The following is a 27,509-nucleotide window of genomic DNA, read 5'->3' as shown; positions in this document are numbered from 1 at the left end:
CCTTCTTAAAATCTCACGCAGAAAAGATAACTTATATTCTACTTCTCTTCTGGAAGTAATACACAACGAAAGTTTAGGAGCCGTTCCCTGAATTGTGTTGCATAAATACGTGAGCTTGTTTTGTTCATAGAGCTAAGCAATATTGTCTAAAAATATACAAGATGGGTGTCGATTCTCTTATTTCAGAAGACAAGATTCTTCGCTCTCCTTGGACCTCAATTGATATACCCAACATTTCTCTTACAGAATTTCTCACTTTTGCGTTGGAGAAATACAGTAATAAACAGTTAGTGGTAAGCTTTTATCGTTTCATAAAGCAATGCAGATTTGAGAAAATTGTAGTTACGTCATTAATACAACACTGCTTAAGGAACAGCTTCAGTTGTATATTGTAATGTGGCCTTTTATATAAAATATATGTCTTGGTAAATTTTTAATTAAAAATAGTGTTAAAATCCTTTGTGTAATTTCTAAATTGACATCGCTACTGTCAACAGTATTTATTTTTAACCAAAACAAAATTCATTTTGTTTCAGCAAAGCATTAATTTCAGTTTAAACTAAGCTTATCAAATATTAAAGTAACTTTTGGTTTAACTAGTTGTCGTTATTTAACGAATACCATAAAAGTTCAACTTTTAGATATATTAGATACACATACATATATATTGTATTCATTTGCAAACGTAAAAAGCGAAAAATTAAAGCAATAAGGTAGTTTTGCCATCGTCTTCTTCTTAGTTGTGTTTCGTTAATTGAAAATGTAATGTTTCACTTCCTCATTTTTATGAGTCTAAATTTAAATTAACTAATTTTTTATTATTTAGATTTTCAAAAATCGTTGAGTCGTCTTCGGCAGGTCTAAAATAATAGGTGGTTCATCAGTTTTTAATTTACAAATAATGTAGCGAGACTTTTACATAACAAAAGTTTTACTGTATTCGTATCGAAAACAGGGAAAAAATATATTTTTCATTTAAATACAGTTTCCAAAGGCTTACACATTTTGTCATTTATTGGGGTAGAATTTGGAAGAAAACAACAACAAATACACACATTATCTCTTGTAAGACTTGAAACAAACATTGCTAAGGTGATTTTTCTCAAAACGTATATTGAGATAAGAAAACTTCTGAACGTCAAAACTGTGTTTTGCTTAGTGTTTCGGAACAAGGGTTTTTGGTTTAGTTGATTAAACAAATACGACCAACAAATATATATATATATGAATTTGAATCTCGTTCAGTCTTAACTTTTTCTAACTATAAGAAAAATCGTTAAGTAAAGTTCTAATTAAAGATATAACGATCTTACGTTATATTTTGTTTATTTTTTATATGTTTGCTGCCTTAATATTTTAGCAAGATAATATAGTTGCATAATAATTTTATATCAAAATCTAATTAACAATAATGATTAAATATATTTAAATGGAAATGTAACAGATACATACATCTGAAGCAAAATATTCAGTTTGCTCAGAGTGGATAAAGTTACATTTAAAAATGGAAAATAAATTATTATCACTAGTTTCGCCAACGATATTCATTGAAATTAGATCGAATGATATGAAAAACAAATCTTATTTATACACAACTATGATTTTAAAATATCAAAAGGTAATAAGATAAATTTATGTCGTTATTTTTCGATCTTAAAGTAAGCTTTTATTTGCAAAGCAAATGGCTAATACCGAAAGTTTTTATTTTAATTTTTAAAAAAATCTAATAGTCTCGAGTTTCCTTATTTGCAGGTTTCACACGACAAGTCTCGTTCTTATACTGCTAAAGATGTCCTCCTTAGTAGTAGACGATTTGCTAGCGCCCTCATACGACGTGGTTTGAAAGTAGGAGATGTATTTTGTATTTGCACAGCCAATAATATTGATTATGCGGCAGCTGCATTGGGAGCAATGAACGCAGGAGCAATCATTACCTTGGGAAAACCCATGGATAAGGCAGGTATATGAGTCAACTAGGCGTTTTTCAAACAAACAGTATGTGTTAAATGTAAAGTAAATTATTAGCAGTACGCGGATTAAAATTTGAGTTACTTTTAATTTAATCTCTTAATTTATTAGAAAATTATTTGCTTGCAAATAATCAATGATGCTGATAAGATACATATTAGTAAATAGAATGGTTAGCTAAGTTTAATCATACAATAAATTGATTAGTTATAATAACAAAACTATTGATAGAGTACTAAAGCCACAAAATGTGTACTCCATGTAATTAGGGTTAATTCTGAATCAGCACATAGACCTATAATTTACGGTGGTGTCTATAAATCTCACGAGCATCTTAGATAAATTTCTGTAAACCATTTTTGCACCAAAATGCTTATGAGACCATGAAATTTATTTATTTTTAGGGTCTTTAACAACTTGAAAGTCACACAAACATAATATTTACATAAAATATTGTCAACACCAAAGGGAATATAAGTAATTATTACTGAGATGTCCTATGTATGTTACATAACAAATGAAGTGTTCCTTCATGTTTGCCAAAATTAGCAAATTTTTCAATGATATAATATGTTAAACATTACCGGTGGTGAATGAGATAAGAACAGCTAGGCAATTTGAGGGTTTAAAGATAATATACGTATCTAGTATATTTAAGACTTAAATATAAATAATTCGTAAATATACATAATGAATTAACAAAATACTACTGCGTAAACCTATTTCTGGAAATCCTGTTAAATGTGAGACTGAACGAGTACTATATGATGTTCACAAATACAATTAACACTAAATAAGTAATTCGTCAATACATACAAGTCCTCCAGAGACACAGCAGTATGTCTGTGGATTTAACAATGCTAGAAACCCAGTTTCGATACCCGATGGACAAAGTAAAAATAGTTCGTTGTGTAGCTTTGTGCCTGACTGAAAACAAACAAGTTTTACAAAAATTAATGTTTTCTTCTTATTGTTTTTGACACATGTTCATTCTAATCGTTTCAATACTAAAATGGAATTACATTTACTTTACAATTACTTGCTTAATATAAACCTCTATCTATGTTGTGAAACTCCAGTTTTTGATCCTTACATAATCCCATGTCTCAATACGAACAAATTGTTGGTCCAAACTAACGAAACATTTTTTTTTTTAATTAGAGGAACTTCGTTTTAGGCTGGAACAGACTAATTCTGTTTATCTGCTGGTGGAGAAAGAGAATTTAGATAAAGCGAGAAAAGCGACAAAAAGTTTACGAAATTTTAAGGTAAAAACACATTTATATGAGTTATGAAACCAGAAGTTGGCTTTTATGTGTACATATGTTTGATTTTAAATTTATTTGTATGAAAATTATAAAATTGAACAGATATTCATAAAATATTTAGTTTTTGTAATTTAATTACAAAGTATTGCTTGGCTGAATAAACATCAACTTATGATTAATTTTAAAACCTGTTTTTCTTAACATATACAAGTTTCGATAAATAATTATATATATTTTCACATAATTCACTCTATGGACTCAATCCTAGTTTCCAAATAAACTACTGTAACCAACTATATACTCACCCTTACAATCAAATATTAGTTTGTATTAACATTACTATAACTAAATCTCGACCATTACTTCTATAATTTCATAAGAACTGATGTTTAACTAAACCTGTCGGAATCAACTCTCGACCATTTTCTCTATAATAATCTTTAGTTTTTAGTAAAACTACTGTAACTAACGTTTTGCACTTATTTATTTATTTAAATATTGTTACAATGAAAAGTTAGTTTAGTAAATCTTTTTTTAAAACAGTTCCCAACTCTTACCCTTAAAACAGTCATTAGAACCATATATTAGTTTTGTTATTTGTCTTTACAGAACCTATTATTTCAAAAAACACAAAAAGTAACATACACACGTTTTCGAACACTGCAAGTCAAATAAACACAACATAACCATAGAAAATACCCAAATACTAAATAAAGAAACAAACATAAACAAACGCAAAATTAAAGAAGCCTTACTTATTTATACAACAACTCAAGCCCAAAATAAACCAATTCAAAGGAACAACTTTATACCTACATATATATATATATATATATATATTCAAACATCTAAGCACATCCTCTACATCTATACACTCAGTTAGACAACCTCCTTCAAACATGTGGTCAGCTATCGGTCAGTTACCTCTTTCTCTCTTTGTGAACCTGACGATGATCGATGAAGATCGAAACGTTGTTCGCTCCTCTACATAAAACTTTTCTCAACACAAACGAGCCGTTTTTACATATATAGAACCTATTTTTGTTCTTTATCTGTCATATTTGACAAAATCATCCAAGACAATTAACTTATAGTGCATAGTAACAAACCGTAAGTGTCTCATCATTAAGATAAATTCATTCAGAGATCTTTCACGCCTTTCCATTAACTGTTTTTGGTGGCATTTATTCGTTTTATCACGAGTATTATCTAAACAGCTTGGGTTTATTTCAGTATACCGCATCTGTTTGGCACTAGAGCTCGTAGCTATGAATTTTCTCACCTCTGAGGTCATGACACACAATGCGTCTGGTAATAATTTCTGTGACGGGCTTCAAACTTGTAGCAACCTAAGCTGGTAGTGTGGTTCGCTAATGTTCACGTTTGCTTTTTGCTTTTTTATAACGTTTATTTCTGCTGTTTTCTCTATACCGTACGTTATGTACGCTAAAGCTTTAACAATATATATACTTAGTATTTGTATTCCACAGATACTTCAGTCCAAGACTGCTGGCTCGGCTGACCTGGTGCTCAGGGCACTCGACTCGTAATATGAGGGTCCCGGGTTCGAATTCCTGTCACACCAAACATGCCCGCTCGTTCAGCTGTGGGGACGTTATATTATATCTGTCAATCCCACTCTTCGTTGGTAAAAGAGTAGCCCAACAGTTCGCGGTGGATGGTGAAGACTAGCTTTCTTCCCTCTAGTCTTACACTGCTAAATTAGGGACGGCTAGCGCATATAGCCCCCGTGTAGCTTTGCGCAAAATAAACAAGCCAAAAGTGCTTTCTAAAGAAATTTCCATAACAACAAACTTCACACACGTCTGAATGGTAGATAAGCCTAAAATTGTAACGAAAGAAGAATTATTTAGGGCAGTGTTTTCAACAGTCTGTGCTGGTTAACTAACTACAAAATATTGATAATAAACGTGGACATCAAAATGTGAACTTTAAAAGGATGTATATTTGTGAAATATAGTGTTACAGACGACTGTACAGAATTTTCTTTACGGTTTACAGAAATAACAGTCAATTTAGCAGCAACTTCAAGCTAGTGTCACATTTTTGTCCACACTAAGATAAAAAAAACTGTAGTTTTGGTATGTCTGAAAGCAAAATATTTATACAGCTTTTCCGTTCTTGCTATTTCTACCCTAAGCAAAATTTACGTTTAAATCTTCTAAATGTCTGGAGACAAATCGACTAATTTAATCGCGTTGAAATTTTTAAGCATTTTCGGTACTTTCATGACTTAAAAGTTTTAATTTGATAAAAATCAGGCGCCAAAATCGGACGATTGAGCCTAAATTAAAATCACCTTCGTGTAAAAATTTTCAAATGATTTTTGCGCACTACTTTGCACCACACTTCAAACTAGTACAAACGCTTCCAGGTACATGATGGTTTTGTTTCTGGCATATAACTAGCATATTTTAGAACATCACTTTATCTACTGTATAAAACTATACAAGGAACGAGCTATCTATTGAAAAATAACTTGGCTGAAAAAGTGTTGACAAAAATAAAGCAACTGAAAGATATGAGCACAAAGTTATTGAAGTATTGAAGAAACCGACTGCAATTATAATGTCTCCAAATTTAATAGATTATTGACGCTAACTATTCAAAACTATACCTGAATATCAAATGTATGTTCTTTGTGGTTATTTTTACCTCACCCTCAACACAAAACAGAAAAATTCAATTAAAAACCAGAGCAGCTGTAAAAAAAGGTGCAAAAACAACAACAACAAAATATTAATTGCAACAAAAATATACGAGCTCAAAGTTTGAGAACAAAACGAGAAAATATTGATGATTGAAATTTTCTACTTACGATTTTGTTTAAACATTCAGAATTTTACAAAATCTGCACAATATGCATATCTACTACAAGAAATCATATGAACCACTATATCTGTCGATGTATAGCTAAACATAACATTTGCTTATAAAGCTAAGGTAACATGCACGACTTTTACACTTTGCCCTACGTTTGGCAGTTTATTTCACAAGTCTTTTAACGTAGCTATTTTTAATACTTTCTTGAACAGGAGATATTGGTGTTTGAGAAGTCAGAAGACTGTCCATCGTTCTTGGAACTTGTTGAGAAAGATGACGGATCTGCTTTTACTGGTTCTCCTGACATTGATCCAAAAGAAACACCTTTACTGTTAACGTTTTCTAGTGGAACTACTGGATTACCTAAACCCATTGTACATACTCATGCAACTTTTCTTTCCGCAGTCGTTATTACAACGTAAGTCATTCTAAATTGTTTTATGCATAAGTCAAACACTGCAAAATAAAGTAAATTGTCCTATTATTATTAAGATTTTACGACATATTTTTCTTAACTGTAGTATTTTAAGTGATATTTTAGATTTAAAAGTAGCTACAAAGAAATATATTTCTAACTTTATATATTATATTATTTTTTTGGAAAAAAATTGTTTTTTTTTAAATTTGCTAATTGTTTTGCTCGTATAAATTTAAAAGTGTTATCTGTGGTTTTTAGTCATGTAACTCTGCGGATATACTGCTGTACCACTGACTTCTCGCCAAGAAGCGCAGTATCTCATGTTAATAGTAATACCCGTTTGTTAGCATAAGAGCTAAAATGGTAAAAAATAACAAACAGCAATCGTTTCTAACAATGGATGAAATACCTAAAGGTATCTTTTTTTCTTTTCTAAAACTGAAGTTGTTATTTGACTATACAGTATACACGTATGAAAACATAACAGCTTAGGACAAAGTTATATTTGATAAACAGATTACAAAGTAATTGAAACACTCTTAATGAAGAGAAACCCACTTGAAATAAAGATATATCTCAGAACGGCTGCTATGGGTATAAACACTTTTGCTAATACAGCAGAGAACAACGTTTCCACCTTCCTAGGTCATCTTCAGGTTAAGAAAGAAAGAGTTTGTAACTGACCGTTGCTGGGCAGGTCTTATGGACGAGAGTATAAACGGGTACGGGATTGTAGGAGGCGTTGCGGTTGGATGTTAGGTTATTAATTAGTATAAGTATAAATAATGTGTAATATATCAAATCTCCAAGTAATCTATAAAGCTTTGATCAGGAAATAAGATTTCATATAAAAGTTCTATTGTTCAACAGAAAACACAACTTTCTTTGTTTCTTTATTGTTAAACACAAAGTTTTTAAATGGGCTATTTGTTATGTGTCTACAGCATCGATATCACACAGACTTTAGTGTTATATACTCTTAAGCTATACTATTTGTAGACCACGATTGCAACAATTTGTTTCAGGTATTTTCTTTCTTTTTCCAAAGGCTACACATGCAATTAACAGTTAAGGATGAAGCAAAAATCTTAAGCGTTATTTACAACTGAGATTTACTGTACACATTTAGTAGATCACACATTTTTTTACAATTTACTCTCACTTTTATATTATCTGTACTTCTGAATAATTCACATAATTTCATTTAGTTTATTGTATTTCACCACTTAATTTTCTTATTAATTTTTATCATAAAGAAATCCGACTGTTTGGAAGTTTTCTCAGGATGACATTATTCTTGGAATGTATCCATTTTGCCATGTTGGGGGTTTTCTCTTTCTAATTATTGCACTGTCTGAAGGACTTACCATAAGTGTTGTACCGTCCTACGAGTCGGATTTATTTTTGGAGGTCATAGAAACACATAAGGTAAGCATGCGACAATCATTTTTGACTCATGAATAATCATTGTCGTAGAGTTATTAACTGACATTCTAATTTCTTGAAATTTCCCTTACTTTCCTTATGTGTAATGTAGTGACTAAAGTGAGGATAAACCCTGCTCATTCAGCTAAGAAAGGTACTAAGTAGGGCCTCCCTAACTGTATATACAAGAACATAAGGGAAACTGACATAACATTGCAGGACATCTGCAAGTTTGTGGGTTAAATTATGAGGAGCGTACGATTATACAAGACTGTCCTTCATTGGTTATGATCTAACAATACAAAATAAGGAAGATTCGGGAATGATTGTTATGAAGAACCTTTTACTTTGTCATACAAGGTCGTACGATAGTTGTTGTTCAAACGTTAGCGTGATTGCTTAATAAAATGTACAAACTATATGATTTTCTAAACTTTATCTATAGGAATAACCTTATTGGTTAAGAACTGTTTCTCCCCCTTCTACTTCAAATACTGACTTTAATCACTGATCTAATTGGTTGTTTGTTTGCTGAAATTCGTGCTAGCAATTTCAAATATATCAGTGTAAAACTAGAGGGAAGGCAGCTAATCATCCACCGGTAACTCTATCACCACCGAAAAGTTGGAAATGAGCGCAAATTGTAACGTCCTAACGGCTGTTTGGTTTAACGGGGATTCGAACCTGTGACCATCAGATTACGAGTCAAGCGCCATAACCACATGGACATGCCGAGCCTGGTCTAATAGATCTTTGGATTTAAAATGATTTTCTTATTAATTTAGTGTATGCTTTAAGATGAATTACCTTTCTTCTTTCTCATCGTGATTACTTGAGTGTGTCAAATATTGTTTGAAACGTCTTTTATATCTACTAGTGACCTCTAACGGGCAAGCCCCCCCCCCAGTGACACAGCGGTATGTCTGCGGACTTACATCGCTAGAATACGGGTTTCTATACTCGTGTTTAGCTGATCATAAATATTCCATTCTGTTGCTTTGTTTTTACTTCAAAAGAAACTGACGGTCCAAAATAAGATTTACTTAATTATTTACAAAATTTCTATGAATGAAATTTTTTCATAGTTGTATCTTACACGTATTCTTCAAGCGAAAGACGTGAGGTAATTTTAATTTATTAATGACAGTTACTTAATGTAAACTTATAGAAGATTGTACAAGCAATGATGATTCCTATTCAGTAACGAATAATTAACGAATGGCAACCCAAAAATATACCTGAAGAACACTCCTCTGAATAAGAATGAGCGGTAACCTAGAAAGAAAAACCTACACGTCACAGCTCTAGTTTTTCTTGTTAATCATGATTTTCTTTACATTTTGTGGAAATTATAAATAAACTTTTTATTTTTAACCTTACATAATAAAGTGTATGTAACGCCGCTATATTTTACACTACAGTTTTATGTTGATAAAATAGCATTTTGAATAATTTAAAGACTGTTAGAGGTCTCAAAGTACATAAGTGTTTCAATAGACGAGGGAAGGTTGTATTTACAACCAAGTTTTAAATACATTGAGGTGCTAACTGTAATACTTATTGTTTATCTGTTATTAACTGGTAATTCCTGTTTAAATGCACTTAAGTTTTTTTAAAGGAACTTTAATACTGTGTAAGAAAGTTTACTACAAGGGGTAATGATAATATCGCTTAACTAGAATTAGAAAATTTTTGTACTTAATATCAGTTAATAATAATACTTATAAAAAGCAGCTACTCCATTTGAAACTATGTAATCTTAGTAATATTGGTTTACAGGAAATACCCTGGCATAATTCTTTAAGAAAGTAAACATGAATAACTTTTATTTATGTCTATTTTAATGTATAAAACTATCTGAATGAAGTTTTATGTATGTTTAAACAGACAACATTTAATGTTTTTTTCAAGATTTGTTTGAAAAAGATTAAGCATGTAAGTCGTAAGAATCTTAGCAAAACAACAATATTGTCTGCACAGCAAGATGGAAAAATAAATTGCTAAGATCCTACAGGATCGATGGTATCATAAAGAATCTAAAGTCATTTATAATATTTAAATATTACTGTATTCATTAAAAGTTTCTCTAAATTTATAATTTCGTTAGAATTATATAAAGTATAACCAGACATGCGGTGACATGTCATAGTTATTATTTTAATTTGCAAAATTAATTTTCATAACATCCTTACTAAAGGATGTTATGAATGTGTTCTACAAATTCTCAATAAATAGTAACTCTTTTCATTATAGTATAGTAGAGTACTATACTATACGCTGTGATGAGAGCTTCCTTCTCTATGTGACTTCCAGTTGCACAGCGATATGTCTGCTTACTTATACTACTAAAATCCAGGTTTTTATATCAGTTGTGGGCGGAGCACTGATAGCCCTTTGTATACTTGTACGAATTTAAATTTCGTTTTGAGAAAAAATGTTACTTCTATAGTTAATTTTAGTTGCAATGTGGCTTTTGCTCAAATATATTGGACAACACGATAAACCATTCACATGCAAAATAAGCTGTTTCCTTTTGATCAGATTGAAACTCAGGATGGCTTAGTGTAATACTAGATATTCTTTAATTAATTGCTTCTTCTTTATATAATTGTGACAAGTATAATAATGCAATCAACAACGCCACGGTATTGTTCTAACATTTTATATCATTGAGCAGGTGGACTGTTGATTATTCGGTACAAATAATATAACATCCAGTCGAATTAACAACAGCTAAAGCAATATATATTCTTTACTTAATAGCTTCTCTTTGTTTTTATATTGTAATATCTACCATAATTTAACGAACAACGCTATGTTATTCTTGTAACTGTTTCCATCGTTGAGCTAATTTTAATCCTGTTAAAATAACGTAAAGTCTAGTCCAGTTAACAATAACGAAAGTGATTTACTTCTTCGGTTGTAACATATCAGTTATACAGGCTTGATTGTTGACAGGAATACTTCTCAAATAAAACTGAATAGACTCTTTCCTTTCGTGTAACACAACTCAAAATTTCTTGAAAAAATACGATTCATTAAATAATTGATCACTTTTCGACGAACTGGCTCATTGATTAACTCTCTTAGACTCCTCCCCTCTTGCTTTTAAATACCACAATATTTGTTTTTCTCAAATCTGATGAAAATTTGAGACGTCACGCCATATTTAGTCACATAGGAAACTTATGGATGTCACGTGTCATCACTAAAGGTATGAAACACTCCCTCTACCAAACAATACAAAATTTCTAAATTAAAATATGAAAATCATGGCTAACAACAACAATATTAAACCATATTTCCGTAATTTAAATCACAACTACTTCACAGAGGCCATTTTCACAAGAACATAGATTCATAATTTGATTGACAGATTTCACTCTTTTCTCTTGGAAAAAAAATCTGTAAATTTCAATATTACCGGGTCGTTTCAGTTCATAATGCTTAGAAGAACACTGAGTAGTAAGCATGTTTATCATAGCGTTGCCTAGTATTATCATACCGGATTATAAATGTATTTATAAACCGGATTCTGTTGTTGGCGTACTGTTGCAAAAAATAGTTCTTTCACTTAGAAGAGCTAAATGAGATAAGAGTAGCCCAAGGTCTGGCAGTGGGTGGTGGTGACTAGCTAGATGTCATCTCTCCTGTCAATCAGTGTGAAGTTAGGTAGAGCCAGACCACAATTAGTTTATTTATCTTTGCACAAATATCCGAAGTAAACAAAAAAACAAAAGTGAATCCTCAATAGCCGCGACACATATAATTATTTTTGAATTTATATGAAATTATTTTACTACCTTTGCAGTGTAAGCTTTAAGGTATATTACCTTTCTTCTTTATCGTCTTGATTACTTTAGTGCACAAAATACTATTTGATATATCTTATATATCGAGTACTGACCTACTAAAAACAAGCTTTTATTTATTATATTTCAAATTACTATGAATGAGATTATTATATAGTTGTGTTATACATGTTTTGCTCAAGCAAAATATGTGAGATAATTTTAATTTATTTATTACAGTTACTTAAATGACACATGTAGAAAAGCTAACAAACAATAACGATATGTAATTCTTAGAGAATAAGTAGAGAATTATAATCCAAAATAAGACATTTTTGAATCAGAACAAGACATACCTCCCAAATAAAAAAACAAGTCACAGTTTTTCGTGATGACGAGAAACCCACTTAAAGTAAAAATGTATCTCAGGACAGCTGATATGGGTATTAACACATTTACTAATTAATCAGAGAATAACGTTTCGACCTTCCAAGATCATGTTTTTAACATGAAGATGACCTAAGAAGGTTAAAACGTTGTTCTATGCTTTATTAGTAAATGTGTTAATACCCATATCAGCCGTCCTGAGATACAAGTCACAGTTTTATGTTTTCTCGTTAATTGAAATTTCTTTATATTTGTTAGACATGATAAATTTGATTTTACTTTATAATAAAATATATGTAACTCCGCTGTCTTGCATACTGCAGGTTTCCATTGTTCCAGTAGCAGTTTCAATAATTTATCGACTTCTTAGAAATCCCAAGGTTCAGCAGTATGATCTCACCAGTGTGAAGGAGATGTTAACAGGGGGAGCTCCTCTCAATCAGGAATCCAATGAAGAAGTTGTTATGAATGCTTTTCCTTTCTTAAAAATTTTCCGACAAGGTAAGAAGAAACCAGAAATTTATAAACTTAACAATAAGATTACTAAAAGATATCTCAATAATAGTGTTATTGTAAGAATGGAATATATGAAATACAACTAAATAGTGAATAAATTTATTTCAAAAATGCAAGCGAAATTCTAAAGTCAACATGGGCTACTCGAACAGTTTGTAAAATGAATCGTTTACTATACACCAGCCTAATTTGCAAACAAACGTATGTGGTCTCACATCCTACCAGAAATATCCACTGCAGACTGTTCTAAATACGTATACTGACTTTGTACTCATCAAATATTTAGAACTGTGCTTGATATCGCTCTCATTGTTCGTTGGTGAAATGTAGCCCTAGAGCTAGCGGTGGTGATTAGCAACATTTCTTCTGGTCTTTCACTGTCCAATTAGCTGTAGCTTTGCGCGAAATTCAGTAGTATGTTTAGCGCTACACACTGCTCTACTTGATGTATAATTATTTTGTAGAATCCTATGATATGTAAAGCACGCTGTTTTTAGAATTCTGAAACCCATGATCATTATAAATCATAAGTTTTGTTTTGTTTTTTAAATTTAATTCAACACTCATACTGAGCAACATGTACACCAACATGACTAGGAAAATACATCTTTTTACGAATTTCAACTTATTTGTTCAATAATTTGTTTATAATACCGATCTTAAAAGAATTGTGGTGTTTATTGTATTTTGGATTAAGTATTGTAGTATTTTGTTAGTAATAAATAAAAACTGAAAGGAACAACTTCACTACGTACTTAGTCATACGGATAGCAGATCTAGAAGCAGTTCATTTTTCACAACAATTCAATGTTAAATTGGGGGTAAATTTACTAAACAATTTAATTAAAAGAAGCAGAACGTACAGTTTTCATCTTCTTTAATATCACCTAAAGCCCAGTTGATCATGTGTTAACAAATCTTCACTTTTAGAATGTATTATTTTTATTCACAGTTAACTTGTAATTTAGAAAATGATTAAAACGCTAAGTTGTATTTTAAATATTCCATTTAAGAAGCTGTATCATATAGTTTAAGTTTATATATTTTTATTTAAGTTACATCACATTATTGCGATGTACCTAAATTGTTAAAACATTGTCTTTTTTATGCTTTCTGATAATCAAAGCCTGAATTAAAAGCAGATGATAAACTATTTTACAGTTATATCAAGTTGTAAGTATTGTCCTTGTAATGAAGATTATTTTGTCAATTTATTTTCTAGTAGTCAAAATAATAATTTTATATTTATTTCATCCAAAATGAAATAAAATCACTTTTTGACGTTCTTATGCATGGAAATAATTTCAGAGAGTTTCTCATTTATATTTTAGGTTATGGATTAAGTGAAATTCTCAGTATTGCTTTTGTACAAGAAGATAACATTACTCCTAACTCCGTTGGGAAAGTAACTCCTTTAACAGAACTGAAGGTTCGTGTTTGTTAACATTTAATTATTTGAGCGTTTTTAGTTCATTTTTCTTTGTTTGTGGACTGTGTTACACCGCACCCCAGAAATATTTTTCTTATAAATTTTCTCTTCTATTGCTGAGCTCATGAAAGAAGCGATTTATTGCACTAAAAACCTCACCAATGAAAAATAATGTGAAACATTTAAAAATGGCAATATAACATGTTTTAATTGTTAACCTTTAGCGTCTCTACAAAAACTTCGTTCTGGTATGTGAAATACTTTGTGAAAGTATTATTTTGTTCTTAGTGAATATATATGAACAATAACAATTATACATACTTTGCTTTTTCACCTCGTTTTCGTGTACCGTCTTCATCACATTTTTTCCTCCCATATGCGGATGTATAATTGGCTTCCTAGTTACTGTGATTGTAAGATAGTTTACCATTTTTAAACACCTCCAAAAATAATTATTATTTACCTAAATTTACATTTTTTAGGTTGTTGATCTCGGTACAGGGGTCGCTTTAGGCCCAAATGAAGGTGGAGAGTTTTATGTTCGTGGTCCGCAGATGATGAAAGGCTATCTTAATAACCCCAAAGCTACAGCAGAAGCTTTTACAGAAGAAGGTTGGTTTAAAACAGGTCAGTTTTGGCAGTTGTAACGTGTATATTATTCATTTTATAAAACAGTGAATTTTTATCTCTAACTATTATTACTACGTTATTGTTCGGTAAGTGTTACAGTGTTAGTGTTATCATAACTGATTTTCTCTCTTAGTGAATGTTATCTTTACCTTTGTTTTTATTCAAAGACTATCAGCGTTAACGTCCTTTTATTTACTATATATATTACTTGAATGGAGATTTGGAATAACACAAATTTTCTGAATTGTGGTTGAAATTTTTTTAACAACGAGGGTACCTAACTTTTAATTAAATGTATTTTAATCAGTTTTAATTTTCTGGTTCTTGAATTCATAATATTATGAATGTGTTGGCTTTTTCAATTTCGGACAAAGCTATTCACAAACTACGTAAAGTAACCGTTCCTAATGTAGCAGTAATAGACTGAAGAGAAGGTAGCTAGTCAAAATTACCCATCGCCAACTTTTAGGCAACACTTTTACAAACGAATATTAGGATTATAATGCTTATGCGACTGAAGAGCCACAATGTTCGGCGACTGGCTTCAATCCAATATCCTAATCACTCGGCCAAGCCAAGACTAACAATTTGTAGTCAGTTTGTAGACCAGTGTTATCAGACGTAATAACTATCAGCGTTAACGTCCTTTTATTTACTATATATATTACTTGAATGGAGATTTGGAATAACACAAATTTTTGAGTCTGTATTATGTAGCCATGAAGCAATAGAGGACGCTGCAGTAGTTGGAATCCCAGATATCAAACGCTGTTTGTTTGTTTGTTTTTTTGGAATTTCGCACAAAACTACTCGAGGGCTATCTGTGCTAGCCGTCCCTAATTTAACAGTGTAAGACAAGAGGGAAGGCAGCTAGTCATCACCACCCACCGCCAACTCTTGGGCTACTCTTTTACCAACGAATAGTGGGATTGACCGTCCCATTATAACGCCTCCACCGCTGGGAGGGCGAGCATGTTTAGCACGACGCGAGCGCGAACCCGCGACCCTCGGATTACGAGTCGCGCGCCTTACGCGCTTGGCCATGCCGGGCCCTCAAACAAAAATAAATATTAGTTAAAGAAAAGGTTTCAATCATCTTGTTTACGGTTCGCCTAGGGTCAATCCCACTATGCTTTATTAAAAGAGCAGCCCAAGAGTTGGTGGTGGGTAGTGTTCGTTAGCACTTTTCCCTGTAGTTTATCAATGCTAAATTATGAACTGCTGGTTCCGATAGTCTTTGAAGAGATATGCGTAAAATTGAAAGTTTTGAAATGTTAATATCAGCTTAGAAACTATCTAAAATAGCAGAATAAAACAAATAACATATATACATTATTCAATCAAACTGAAAAATATACATTTCATCAATAATAGTTGTTCTCAACAGGAGATTTCGGCCATTATGATTCGGAGGGAAATATCTACATCACCGACAGATTAAAAGAAATGATCAAGTCAGGATTTCATCAGGTTTCTCCAACTGAAATTGAGTCTGTATTATGTAGCCATGAAGCAATAGAGGACGCTGCAGTAGTTGGAATCCCAGATATCATTTTAGGAGAAGTACCTTACGGACTTGTGGTGATTAAACCAGGTACTCATGTGGAACCTGAAAATATACTCCGTTTTATTTCAAGTAAGATTTTTTTCTGTCATGTGGAAAAAAAATACATTTATAATTTTTCCAGTCTATGATATGCTCCAAAATAATTCAATACACGAATACTACAGTAAGCAGTTAGCAAAGTCGCTGTATTTAATTACTACTCAACAATGATAATGGAACATTATTACATACTGTTCTGTGAGCGCATTTTTTTAAGACGGTGAAGCATGATTTTAATTACTTATGTGTGTGTCATATGCCAACAGTATTAAGTTTCTTATATTTTACAACACAACATTTCTTATTCAGTTTTCTAGAGATTTTTCAATAAGAATACGAGTATGTAATATTTTTATGCCACATGAAATGATTAAAGTATGGTTGCGCAATCTGTTTCTACTTGAAAATACCACTATACAAAATTGATTGTGTTTCAATGTGAGAAAACCGTTTTCGCTATGAACAAAAATATAAGTCTTATTTATATGTCTAAGTTGCGTAATTCGTAGCTGTATTAAGTTCAAAGTCACGTATTTGGTATTTATACAATAATTAATGCAACAACACCCAATTTTAACAAGGGTCGACTGCAATACCATCATTTAGTTTAAAACAAACCAAACAGTGGTAACACTTTATTGACGGGCATAACATCGTTCAGTGAAAAAAAAATCAAATTAAGATTTACTGGTCAATCATTGTTGCTGAACCAAAGTAGTTAACCTTGAAAAGATAGTTTTCTTTCAAAGAAACTTGCTTTCACTCATCAAAATGGTCTTAGATTTTTCTTTTTGTTAAATACGTTATGTTACAAAGATTCTTACTGGAAAGTAGAATATAAGCTGAAATGATAATGTTGAAAGCAAATACATCTCTATGTAAGTAAAGTTGTTTGTTTGTTTTTAAGCCCAAAGCTACACATTTTGCTGTCGTCACTTTGTCTGTCACTGGTATAAAACCCTGATAGTTATAAGCTTACCAATGAATCTCTGGTGGCGATAATAATATAGCATAACTGTTACGTAATGTTTTCTAGGTTACTAAAGACTGCACAAAACTCTTCCATCACAATCCTACATTTTTTTAACTTTATCAATTAAGGTTCAAATACATCGAAATACATAAATTTTATTATAAACTTCTTATAACGTCCATATTGTCATAATTTCAAATTTTTGTAATTTAGTGTACATACACTTTAATTTAAAGTTCCATGATTAAACTGTTTCAATAGCTTTTAAAAAATAGTTCAATCTTACTATACATGAATTAGTGTAATAGTTTAAAGATATAAATTTGATTTATTTGATTAAAACTGATGTGATAGCTTTAAAACACAGCCCTTTCTCACAATGTTGTTTTGTTTTAATAGCCCGTCTAGCGCCACAGAAACAGCTGAAAGGGTTGGAGATTTTAGACAAAATTCCTCGATCACAATTTGGAAAGATCGAACGTAAATATCTGAGAGATCATGTACTTCGCCAACTCAAGAAATAGCCACTAGTCACGGGCTCTCAGAAAACACTACAACATATATATATATATATCATACTTCTTGATTTCAATCAAGTGTGGAAAAATAATCGAATAGTTTTTATATCTTATAAGAATTTGTTTGAGTTTTTATTGTATATAATCCAAAATTCAGAAAAATGTTGTCAGAATGCTTGACTCGCAATATGCAGATCTTGAGATCTAAACCCGTCGTAGAAAAACTCTCTCTTATAGGTGTGGAACTGTTATAATATGGCGGTCGGTCTAACTGTTCGTTATTACATATTAGCAAACATCAACAAACAACAACCACAGATGTATCAGGAAAATGTTACAAAAATGTGTTTTTATATGTAATAGATTTATTAATATTTATTCAAAAAGCAAAGCTATGGAAACCCTATTTTAAAATACAAAACAACTTCTATTGGTGATATTGCTATAATATAAGCATCTTTTGAAAGTAAGTGGTCACTGGTGAGATCCAACAAACTTTCAGCAATTGTTAAGACAAAATATAACGATGCCCATTATAAGTCACATTCATGCATGCTTTTAAGTTTTAAGTGTTTCTTTTTTTCACTTTTAATAAAGTAGCCTGCGTTACAAAAGACGCATCTTCGAAATTGCATCTTTAAACTGGTAAGTAAAATCTTAAACTTGACAAGGAGCTCATGGCGCTAAATTAAAAGATAAATCGAAGCTAGTAAACCGCCCTTGATGAAAGTTTGAGTTGTTCAACTGATAAGTTATTAACAACAAACAAAATGTAAAATAACTTGTAGCCAATTAAAAGAGGCCCGGCATGGCCAGGTGGGTTAAGGCGTTCGACTCGTAATCTGAAGGTCGCGGGTTCGAATCCCCATCGCACCAAACATCCTCGCTCTTTAAGCCGTGAGTGGTTATAATGTGACGGTCAATCACACTATTCGTTGGTAAAAGAGTAGCCCAAGAGTTGGCGGTGGGTGGTGATGACTAGCTGCCTTTCTTCTAGTCTTACACTGCTAAATTAGGGACGGCTAGTGCAGATAGCCCTCGAGTAGCTTTGCGTGAAATTCAAAAACAAACAAACCAATTAAAAGCTGTATAAAAAGTAAACAGATAAATAATTCGAAATCGTATGAACTAATATAAAAGATAAAACTAGTGAATAAGCAAATACATTTACTCCGTTAAATGCCACGCCTAAAAGAGATAAATTATTATTATGTTAAATAAATTAAAATGGATAAACAATCATGGATAATGATTTTAACTCATAACTGTTTTTATTTGTTTCTTACATTACATGAAAGCTACTCGAATACCACCTGCACTAGCTGTCCTTGATTTAGAGGAGATGGACAACAGAGAAAACAAGTAAAGAACACTACCTTCCGCCAAATATTGGGCTACCTACTACCTAATTGTGAATAGCAGGATTTGACATTACTTTATACCATGATAACGGTTGAAACAGCAAGTATATTTCGATCGCATGATTTGTAGATCGCGAGTCAAACGCCCTGATCGCCAGATGATGTTTTGCACGGAAATTGTTAAATGATCAAGTTTGCTAACTTTCTCTAATTGCTTTAGTGGATTTACAATATTAAAATTATCATTAGCAAAAGTTGTAATATGTACACGTTGAAATTGAAACTGTTTTTAACAAATGGATGCATTCACAGAAGAGGGGAGAAGACTGATTTTTAACATCCGTATATTACAGTTCTTCTTATTAAATACCCAGTATTGCAGATTTTAATAATTTATATATTTAAACTCTGTATATATATTTTTTGTCTGTTCAAAATATGAGCGTGTAAGAAAGGTTTCATTTAGTTTTTGAATTTCGCGCAAAGTTACACAAGGGCTATCTGCGCTAGCTCTTCCTAATTTAGCAGTGTAAGACTAGAGGAAAGGCAGCTAGTCATCACTACCCACCGCCACCTCTTGGACTACACTTTTACCACCGAATAGTGGGGATGAGCGCACATTATGACGTCCCAACTACTGTTTGGTGTAAACCTTATAAGTGCAGTAAGTATTAGTGTAATAAACCTAGAATAAACATGAAGTGTGGGATCACCTAGCTTAGAGCTAAGTGCATAAAATTTATCATAAAAGATAAAATATCGATTGAATCGCAGCAATTAGTATTTTTTTAAAATAAGTTTTATACAGTAACTTCAGTGCTCATAAATAAACTGAAGAAAATTTAGTTTTCTGGGTGTGGTATGCACATGTGAAGAAATGATGTAAGAAGGACGTCTATATTGCGAAATTAAGTTAAGCAATAAGCAAAGCATAGTTATTTAGCTAGTTAGTATTGAGAATCACAAGTTAAAGAGTTATAAAAATAGAGCAAACGCCTAATATCTTAATAAAAACACTATAAAAAACGCTAGGTTTTTTTGTTTGACAATGATAAGTTACTGACGTCAATCTATTAGTAGAGAAAAGCCTGCTTAAAAGCTTAAGACAGTATCTAAAATAAGCTCTTTGATGTAAGATTCATTACTGCAGACTAGAGTAGTGGTACAAGTAAGAAGGCAAACGACTCGCTCACCGTCACAGTCACCAATTGCTTGTTTTGAGAAAGCCGATGAGTTGAAGAAATTAACCAATGTAGTGTCAAAACTACTTGCGGGTATTTATGCCCACTGCTTGGAAACTCGTACGAATACAGAGAAAGTACCTTGTGTGGAGCTGAAAAGTCAGAACTACAAGGAGTTTTCCAGGAATTTCCATACAGTTCTTTAGAGTTTCTACAACTACAGTGATTCTCAGCTTCAAAATTATGAAGAACTTTAGCCTACAACGGAACTCCTCCTCAAATTTGATGTAAGGTTGCTCTTTGTCTTGTTCAATCATGTAGTTTAGAATAAAATAGTACAGTAAGTTGATACTAATAATCTAGTTGAGTATCTTGTATATGAAAAACTTTGTCATTAACAATTAACTCAAAGATTTGAATATTAAAGAATTAACTGTTTGTTATTGAATAAGTGTATGTCACTGCAAGAACTTAAAATAAAATTGAAGTATTTTTGTTGATTCTCAGTCTGCGAATTCTTTTTTTAGTTCGCCATAAATATCCTCGAATTAATGATTTGCGAGCTTCACTCGCCACTGCATTCCTTCACAAAATAAATTTGGTGTACTGGCAGTAAAGTTGAATTTCCATCGACTAGACTAAAAGCCTGCCTATTACACAGTTTTAAAATGAAATTATTTTTGAATTAAGCCATTTACTGTTTTATCACCAGTATTTTTATTTTAAAATCAAACCTATTTAATGAAATTAAATATCTAAATATTTAATATTAAATATTAAATTAGATTTAAATATCTAAATTAAGAAATCAACAAATATTCAGTTTTTCTTGTTTAAACGTTTCATTTTATACTTTCAGTACATAGGTTTGGTTTGAATTTCGCGCAAAACTACACGAGGGCTATTTGTGCTAGCCGTCCCTAAGTTAGCAGTGTTGGACTAGAAGGAAGACAGCTACTCATCACCACCCACCGCCAACTCTTGGGCTACTTTTTACCAACGAATAATGGGATTGACTGTAACATTATAATGCCCCTACAGCTGAAAGGGCGAGCATAGTTGGTCTGACGGGTATTCAAATCCGCGACCCTCGGTTTAGGAGTCGAGTGCGTTAAGCACTGGCTTTCAGTACATAGACTAACTACAATACTAGGTTATACTTTTGCTGCTAAATAATATGACATAGAAATCACTATTGGAATATACTGTTACCAAAACTGACTGGCTTTTTTATATAGTAGAAGTTGTCAATCTCACTGATTTTTATCAATAAGTATTCTATGAATATGTCATGAATTCATTTCATGAATGATTTTAAATTTGGTTGGCTCGCAAAAGAATTTACAGACGTTTCACTGCCTCGATTGCACTTTTCTGTCTCTTTATTGGTTCGGCTTGACTTCGAAAAATTTATTCATTTCAGTTAGCTAGAAAATGTGATGTTTTGGTAAACCGTATGGTGGGGTGGTAGTACTGCCTTCGTCGTTTTTAACGGGCTGTATACCGGTACTTAAATATTAAAAGAATGATAATAGAGTTGCAGTTTATGTATTACAATTTCAAATATACTAAAACAGAGTTAAATTGTAATTTAAATTCAGAAGTTTAATAATGTCGATATTTATCCAATTTATGACACTTATTAACAAGATTGATACGTACAAATATATTTTAACATACAGACTATAATACAATTTACAATAATGGTTATTACAAATAATGATCTATGTACAAAAGTTTTATAAGCATTCAAGCAATATCGAGTCTTCTTTCTGGTCTGGAACTAGATTGGGTTAATAAAATACAATAGCATAGATTTGAGCAGTAAAATTTTCTAAATCTTACACGAACAATATTTTTACTGAACTTTGTTATGCCCATCAACATCATTTGAATTGCCACTGTTAGGTTCATTTTAAACTAAATGATGGCATTGCAGTCGGTCTTAATCATCTACTAGTTACCTAATTTAAACACATATATAAGACATCTTTTTATTCATAGCGAAAACCGGTTTCTTACAATGAAACATGATCAATTTTGTATGGTGGCATTTTCAAGTAGAAACAGATTGTGTAATCATACTTCAACCATTCTATGTGACTTAAAATATTATATACTCGTATTCTTATTTAAAAAGCCCTAAGAGACAGAATAAGAAATGTATTGTTATAAAACATAAGAGGCTTAATACTATTGGGTTATCACAAACATAATTATTTAAAATCACGCTTCATCGGCTTAGAAAAGGCGTTTATACTACAATATTAAATAGTATTCCGTGGTCATTCTTGAGTAATATTTAAACGCAGGGACTTTGCTAAATATGTACTGTAATATTCGTACATTGAATTACATTGGAGCATATTATACTCTGGAAAAATTATGAATGTATTTTCTATTTCCACAAGACAGAAAAAAAAATCTTACTTGAAATAAAACAAAATGTATTTCAGGTTCTACTTGAGTACGTGGTTTTATCATCAGAAGTCCATAAGGTACTACTCCTAAAGTGGAATCTGGGATTCCAACTAATGCAGCGTTCTGTATTGAGAGCCACATGTCTACAAAAACCCTCTAAGGCGTGCGACTCGTATTCTGAGGGTCACGGGTTCGCATCCCCGTCGCGTCAAACATGCTTGGCTTTTCAGCAGTATGGTGTTATAATGTGACGGTCAATCCCACTATTCGTTGGTAAAACGTAGCCCAAAAGTTGGCGGTGGGTGGTGATGACTAGCTGCCTTCTCTATAGTATTACACTGTTAAATTAGGGACGGCTAGCGCAGATAGCCCTCGAGTAGCTTTGTGCGAAATTCAAAAAAAACAAACAAACAAACAAACAAAAAAAACCCTCTTCTCTATTTCACTGGGCGAAACCTGATAATCCTGATTTAATAATGAGTGGCAGATTTAAGGTTTTGTAGGCCCTACATCCCTACATTACCTAGAATAACATTATCAATGAGCCCCAATTAAGACCATGGGCTCTGGGGCTGACCTCTCTCTAGCCCCTATCTAAATACGTTACAATTGATAATTTCTTTAAATTTGTCAGTGATGTAGATATTTCCCTCCAAATCAAAATGGCCGAAATTTCCTGTTGAGAACAACTATTATTCACAGTTGTATATATTTTATGTTTCATGGAATGATGTCTGTGTTCTTTGTTTTATTCTGATATTTTGAATAGTTTAAATAACAGTATTAAAATATGAAAACTTATAGAATTGGTTCTCATTACTTTAATATAAAAATAATATTTTGTGAAAATGATCTCCATCAGTGAATGTGTGTGTTTCCTTATAGCAAAGCCACATTGGGATATCTGCTGAGTCCACCGAGGTAACTCCACAGACCAACAGCTGTACTAGCGGGTGACCCATCAGCGAATGTCAACCATACATATTCTCCCTCAAAATGATGCTAATACTTCATTTTAGGATCTCCATTCTGTTGTTCAATTTATAACTTTCTGAAAACGTAGAATTAGGAATTGGAAGGTATTCCATCTTAGGTCTTTGTTAACCAGAAACAAACATTTTACCCTCGCACGTTAAGGTGTTTCCAATGCAGCATTTCTTAGTTTCTACTTCTTTACTTATTAAATATATCACTTCACGAAACCATTGAACAGCGGAAATGGACTTGTGAAAATGATAATTATTAACTGTGCTCAGATAAACTCAATATAATAATTTATTTAAGAAAACGGTTACATTAAGGATTTTTTCAACTTTATGTAAAGCTGTTCCAGGACTATTTGAACTAACGGTCTCAGTGATAGACTAGAGGGAATGCAGCTAGTCAACACCACCCACCACTTAGCTCAGTGGGATTGACTATCACATTGTAATGCTCCATCGGTGAAACAAAGTCAAGATGTTTACAAATTTTGTTTTTATTACCCTTTTCTTTCTGTTGGAAATGTATTTTTGCTCTTTTTTAAGCATAAAAATACTACTCACCGTGGATATCGAACCTCAAACTTTAACAATACAAACTCTCAAGCTTATCGCAGAGCCACTGAGGGGTGGAATTTAGTCTAGGTTAAATAAACAAAAACAGATTATGCTGTAATTTTCAGTTAATAAGTAAAACTAAATCAATCGTATTAATGTTAAATATTTGTGATAACATTTTTCTACAGACTGATTATAAATGTTTAGACTTGGCTTGGTCTGGTGGTTAGGTATGCTGGTGCCATTCACTATACCACTACTATGGGTGTGCAGATCGATCTTTTCGTGCATCCTGAAGAGTATTTCTCATCTTATCTTTGGAGTTTCTTGCCTTCTGTGAAAAAAGGAGTTGACAGATCCACGCCAACTTCTATCTCTGTCTCTACCTCTGTTTTGTGGCTGTTCGGGTCCCTCTTCCCCAAGATGCAAGACCATTATACAGTCGCACACACAGTCACTAGACCCATTATTTTCTAACTTGACCTTGAACAGAATTCATGGAGGTCAATAAGACCCCTGTTTTCTAAAAGAAGCGGCGGCGTTGCAAACTAAAGGGTTTTTCACCCTCATTCCCTACTAAATAACAATGGCTACATTGATAAAATGGAACTTTCGAGGTTTACATTCCAAATTGGATGGCATTGAGACCCTGATTGATTTATACAATCCAGTTTGTCTCTCCTTACTAATACGTGCTGTAATTGTAAAATAATCAAAAAATAACATCTGGTTTTTATCAAAAGATATTTCTTGTAAACCATTGACCAAATTAAAAGCGGTTCATCAAATGAGCCCTGAGAAATATCTCTTGTATTTATTTCTTCTGCAGAATATTTGTTATTAATATGAACTATTGAATTATGATGTTTCTTTAAAAATTTAACAACCAATTATACATTTTATGTATTATTCTCATATTGTATATATTTTTGGTAATGGCCTCATGATTTATACAGTTTAATACCATAAATATGACCTATTCACTTTTTCTGGATTATGATTAATAAGTTCACATAAAATTTGGATACCTTGATGAGAGTATTTGCCCTTACATAACACTATGTAACAAAAATTTTACTTTTTCTTGTTCCTGGGCAGAAAGTGTTATTTCCCAATTTCTTATACCTAAAGTGAATGGAAAAGACCTATTTTCCTCTTAAACTTTGCTTTTATGACATGTATAATGAAATTTTCAAATTTACTCATTTTCCAGAACATTCCACGTAGATTCAGTGTTGAGTAGTTAATAGAGAATTTTCTCGAACTTACAAGAATTTTCAAGAACTTTCTAGAATATTGTAGAACTTACGAGAATTTTTTAGAACTTTTCACAGTAATATATATACAGCTCACCACTCACCACTTCAGTTTACTTCTAGCTGCCTAAGTGAACACATAGACCTATCTGATATCATCACAGATAGCATCAAGAAGCTGCAAACATTCTCCAGACGCATTCTGCTATGTATGTGACCAATTTATCAAGATAAGAGCGAAAACGTATTCTGTGACAGCATCTGCTAAAATGTGTGAAGCTTACAAGGCATATTTCGGCATGCCTATCGGGGATCACGGCAAACCCAGGAAAAACCTGTAGGAGGTAAGACTGACAATTCTTGTTTGCTTGAATAGTAAGATTTTATATTATACAAATTTTAGACCTTTAAAATTTAAGTATATTTTTTTAAAAATTTGCAATAGTATAGAAAATTATTACATATAAAATATTTTGCATGAACCTCTTACACATTAGTTGTGGATGAAATAAATTTATTCTTCATAATAACAATTTTATTTTGCTCTTTTGCAGGATGGTACAGAGGGGGAAAAGAGAGCCATGAAGTTCGCTGTTCCAAGAATTTGGCGTAAACCCACTGACCACTCAAGTAGTTGCTACTTTTGCATGGTGGACCCTTCCAAACGTCGGGCTGGCAAGAATACATCTGCTATCATGTATCGGGACCTTCAATTATCCATCGCCTCGGGGCCACACTGCCCTGAGCTCTCTGTAGCCATTCCGTCAGAGAGAAAGCAGCAAATCAGAAGAGGAGATAGACGTTGAAAATCCAGATTACAATTTCACAGGTGTAGCTGGTGACAGAGAACCATACTACCCGAACCAAAGAGACCTCAAGGACTTGATCAGAGATCTTTGTCTAACAAAGTCGAATGCCGAGACTATATTTGGAGGCTGATGCGTGAAAGTGATTTACATTACAGTCGCAAATCTCGAAAAACTACTCACTTCTAAACATTTTTGTATAACTTTAGTGTAAATACTAAATCTTGATTCATATGTTGTTTTATTCAGACCTTATGTAAATGAAAATGTGCAAATTTGCCCGTTTTTTACATAGAAAATAGGTACATTTCTAAATTTAATTATCCAGGTCACAAAAGCAAAGTTTGAATGAAATAATGGCCATTTTCTGTACTTTTACAACATAAGCAATTAAGAAATAACACATACTATCCAGGAACAAATTGTGTGTTACATGACGTTATCAGGATTAATGTTAAGATGTAGTAACAAAATTACAAGATTTTGTGCATATTGACTCTTCTGATATTTTTAATAACATACCAATACAGTTATTGGACTCTTGTACCTCTTTCAAAATATTAGTTTATTTTTATCACTTTATAAACATTTTGCATTAATTATGTGAAATATACATTTCTTTAGAAGTGTAATGAACTCGATATTTTATTTTATACTTAGTAAAGAAACATTTTATAATCCAGCTGCTTTAGAATTTTTCAACTTTCTTCAAAATGTATATTAGTTCACTTATGATTATTGATTTTACAAATAAAGAGGCCCAGCATGCACAGGTGATTTAGGTGCTCCACTGGTAATCTGACAGTATTGGGTTCGAATTTCTATCACACAAACATACTCGCCCTTTCAGCCGTGGGGGCGTTATAAGTAATGGTCAATCACACTATTCGTTAGTAAAAGAGTAGTCCAAGAGTTGTCGACAGGTGAGTATGACTATCTAGCTGCCTCTCCTCTAGTCTCACACTGCTAAATTAGTACGAACGGCTGGAGCAGATAGCCTTCCTGTAACTTTGGGCGAAAATTGAAAAAAACAAACAAACACAAATAAATGTGTAACATTATTTCTTAATCTGCAACAATAATACATCTTATTACAAACACATGAAATCACTGAAACTAGTTTTAAAAATTTCCAATAATGTTAAAACCTTACCATGGCTTGCGCCCACTTGA

General features: G+C 32.2%; 1 protein-coding gene across 4 annotated transcripts; it reads left to right on the top strand.

Moving 5' to 3' along the window:
- On the top strand, positions 1-27,067 carry LOC143254768 (uncharacterized). Of its 4 annotated transcripts, none has more exons than XR_013030361.1 (12): positions 1-293; positions 1,753-1,960; positions 3,130-3,236; positions 6,293-6,498; positions 7,755-7,926; positions 12,425-12,602; positions 13,949-14,046; positions 14,529-14,673; positions 16,064-16,312; positions 17,655-20,602; positions 23,622-25,874; positions 26,085-27,067. XR_013030361.1 is itself a non-coding variant. In XM_076509800.1 (10 exons), exons 1-10 carry the CDS (start codon positions 162-164, stop codon positions 17,777-17,779), a joined length of 1,620 nt encoding a protein of 539 aa, XP_076365915.1. In that variant the 5' UTR covers positions 1-161; the 3' UTR covers positions 17,780-21,032. The 4 variants fall into 4 exon arrangements, 1 of the variants encoding a protein (XP_076365915.1); XR_013030363.1 differs by lacking the exon at positions 26,085-27,067 and having other exon boundaries at positions 23,622-23,815; positions 25,654-25,922; XR_013030360.1 differs by lacking the exon at positions 26,085-27,067 and having other exon boundaries at positions 23,622-25,945.
- Positions 27,068-27,509: the final 442 nt, after the last annotated feature.

Source organism: Tachypleus tridentatus, chromosome 1 (genome assembly GCF_004210375.1).
Source record: "Tachypleus tridentatus isolate NWPU-2018 chromosome 1, ASM421037v1, whole genome shotgun sequence".
Taxonomy (NCBI): Eukaryota; Metazoa; Arthropoda; class Merostomata; order Xiphosura; family Limulidae; genus Tachypleus; species Tachypleus tridentatus.
The sequence above is the reverse complement of the archived record's forward strand: the minus strand, read 5'-3'. Positions and strand labels throughout refer to the sequence as shown.

Bases quoted from the DNA above. Each gene is read 5' to 3' on its own strand.
- LOC143254768 (XM_076509800.1), top strand. From the start codon at position 162: ATGGGTGTCGATTCTCTTATTTCAGAAGACAAGATTCTTCGCTCTCCT. The intron at 14,047-14,528 runs GTTCGTGTTTGT...TACATTTTTTAG, and splicing joins CTCCTTTAACAGAACTGAAG to GTTGTTGATCTCGGTACAGG. The intron at 16,313-17,654 runs GTAAGATTTTTT...TTGTTTTAATAG, and splicing joins TATACTCCGTTTTATTTCAA to CCCGTCTAGCGCCACAGAAA.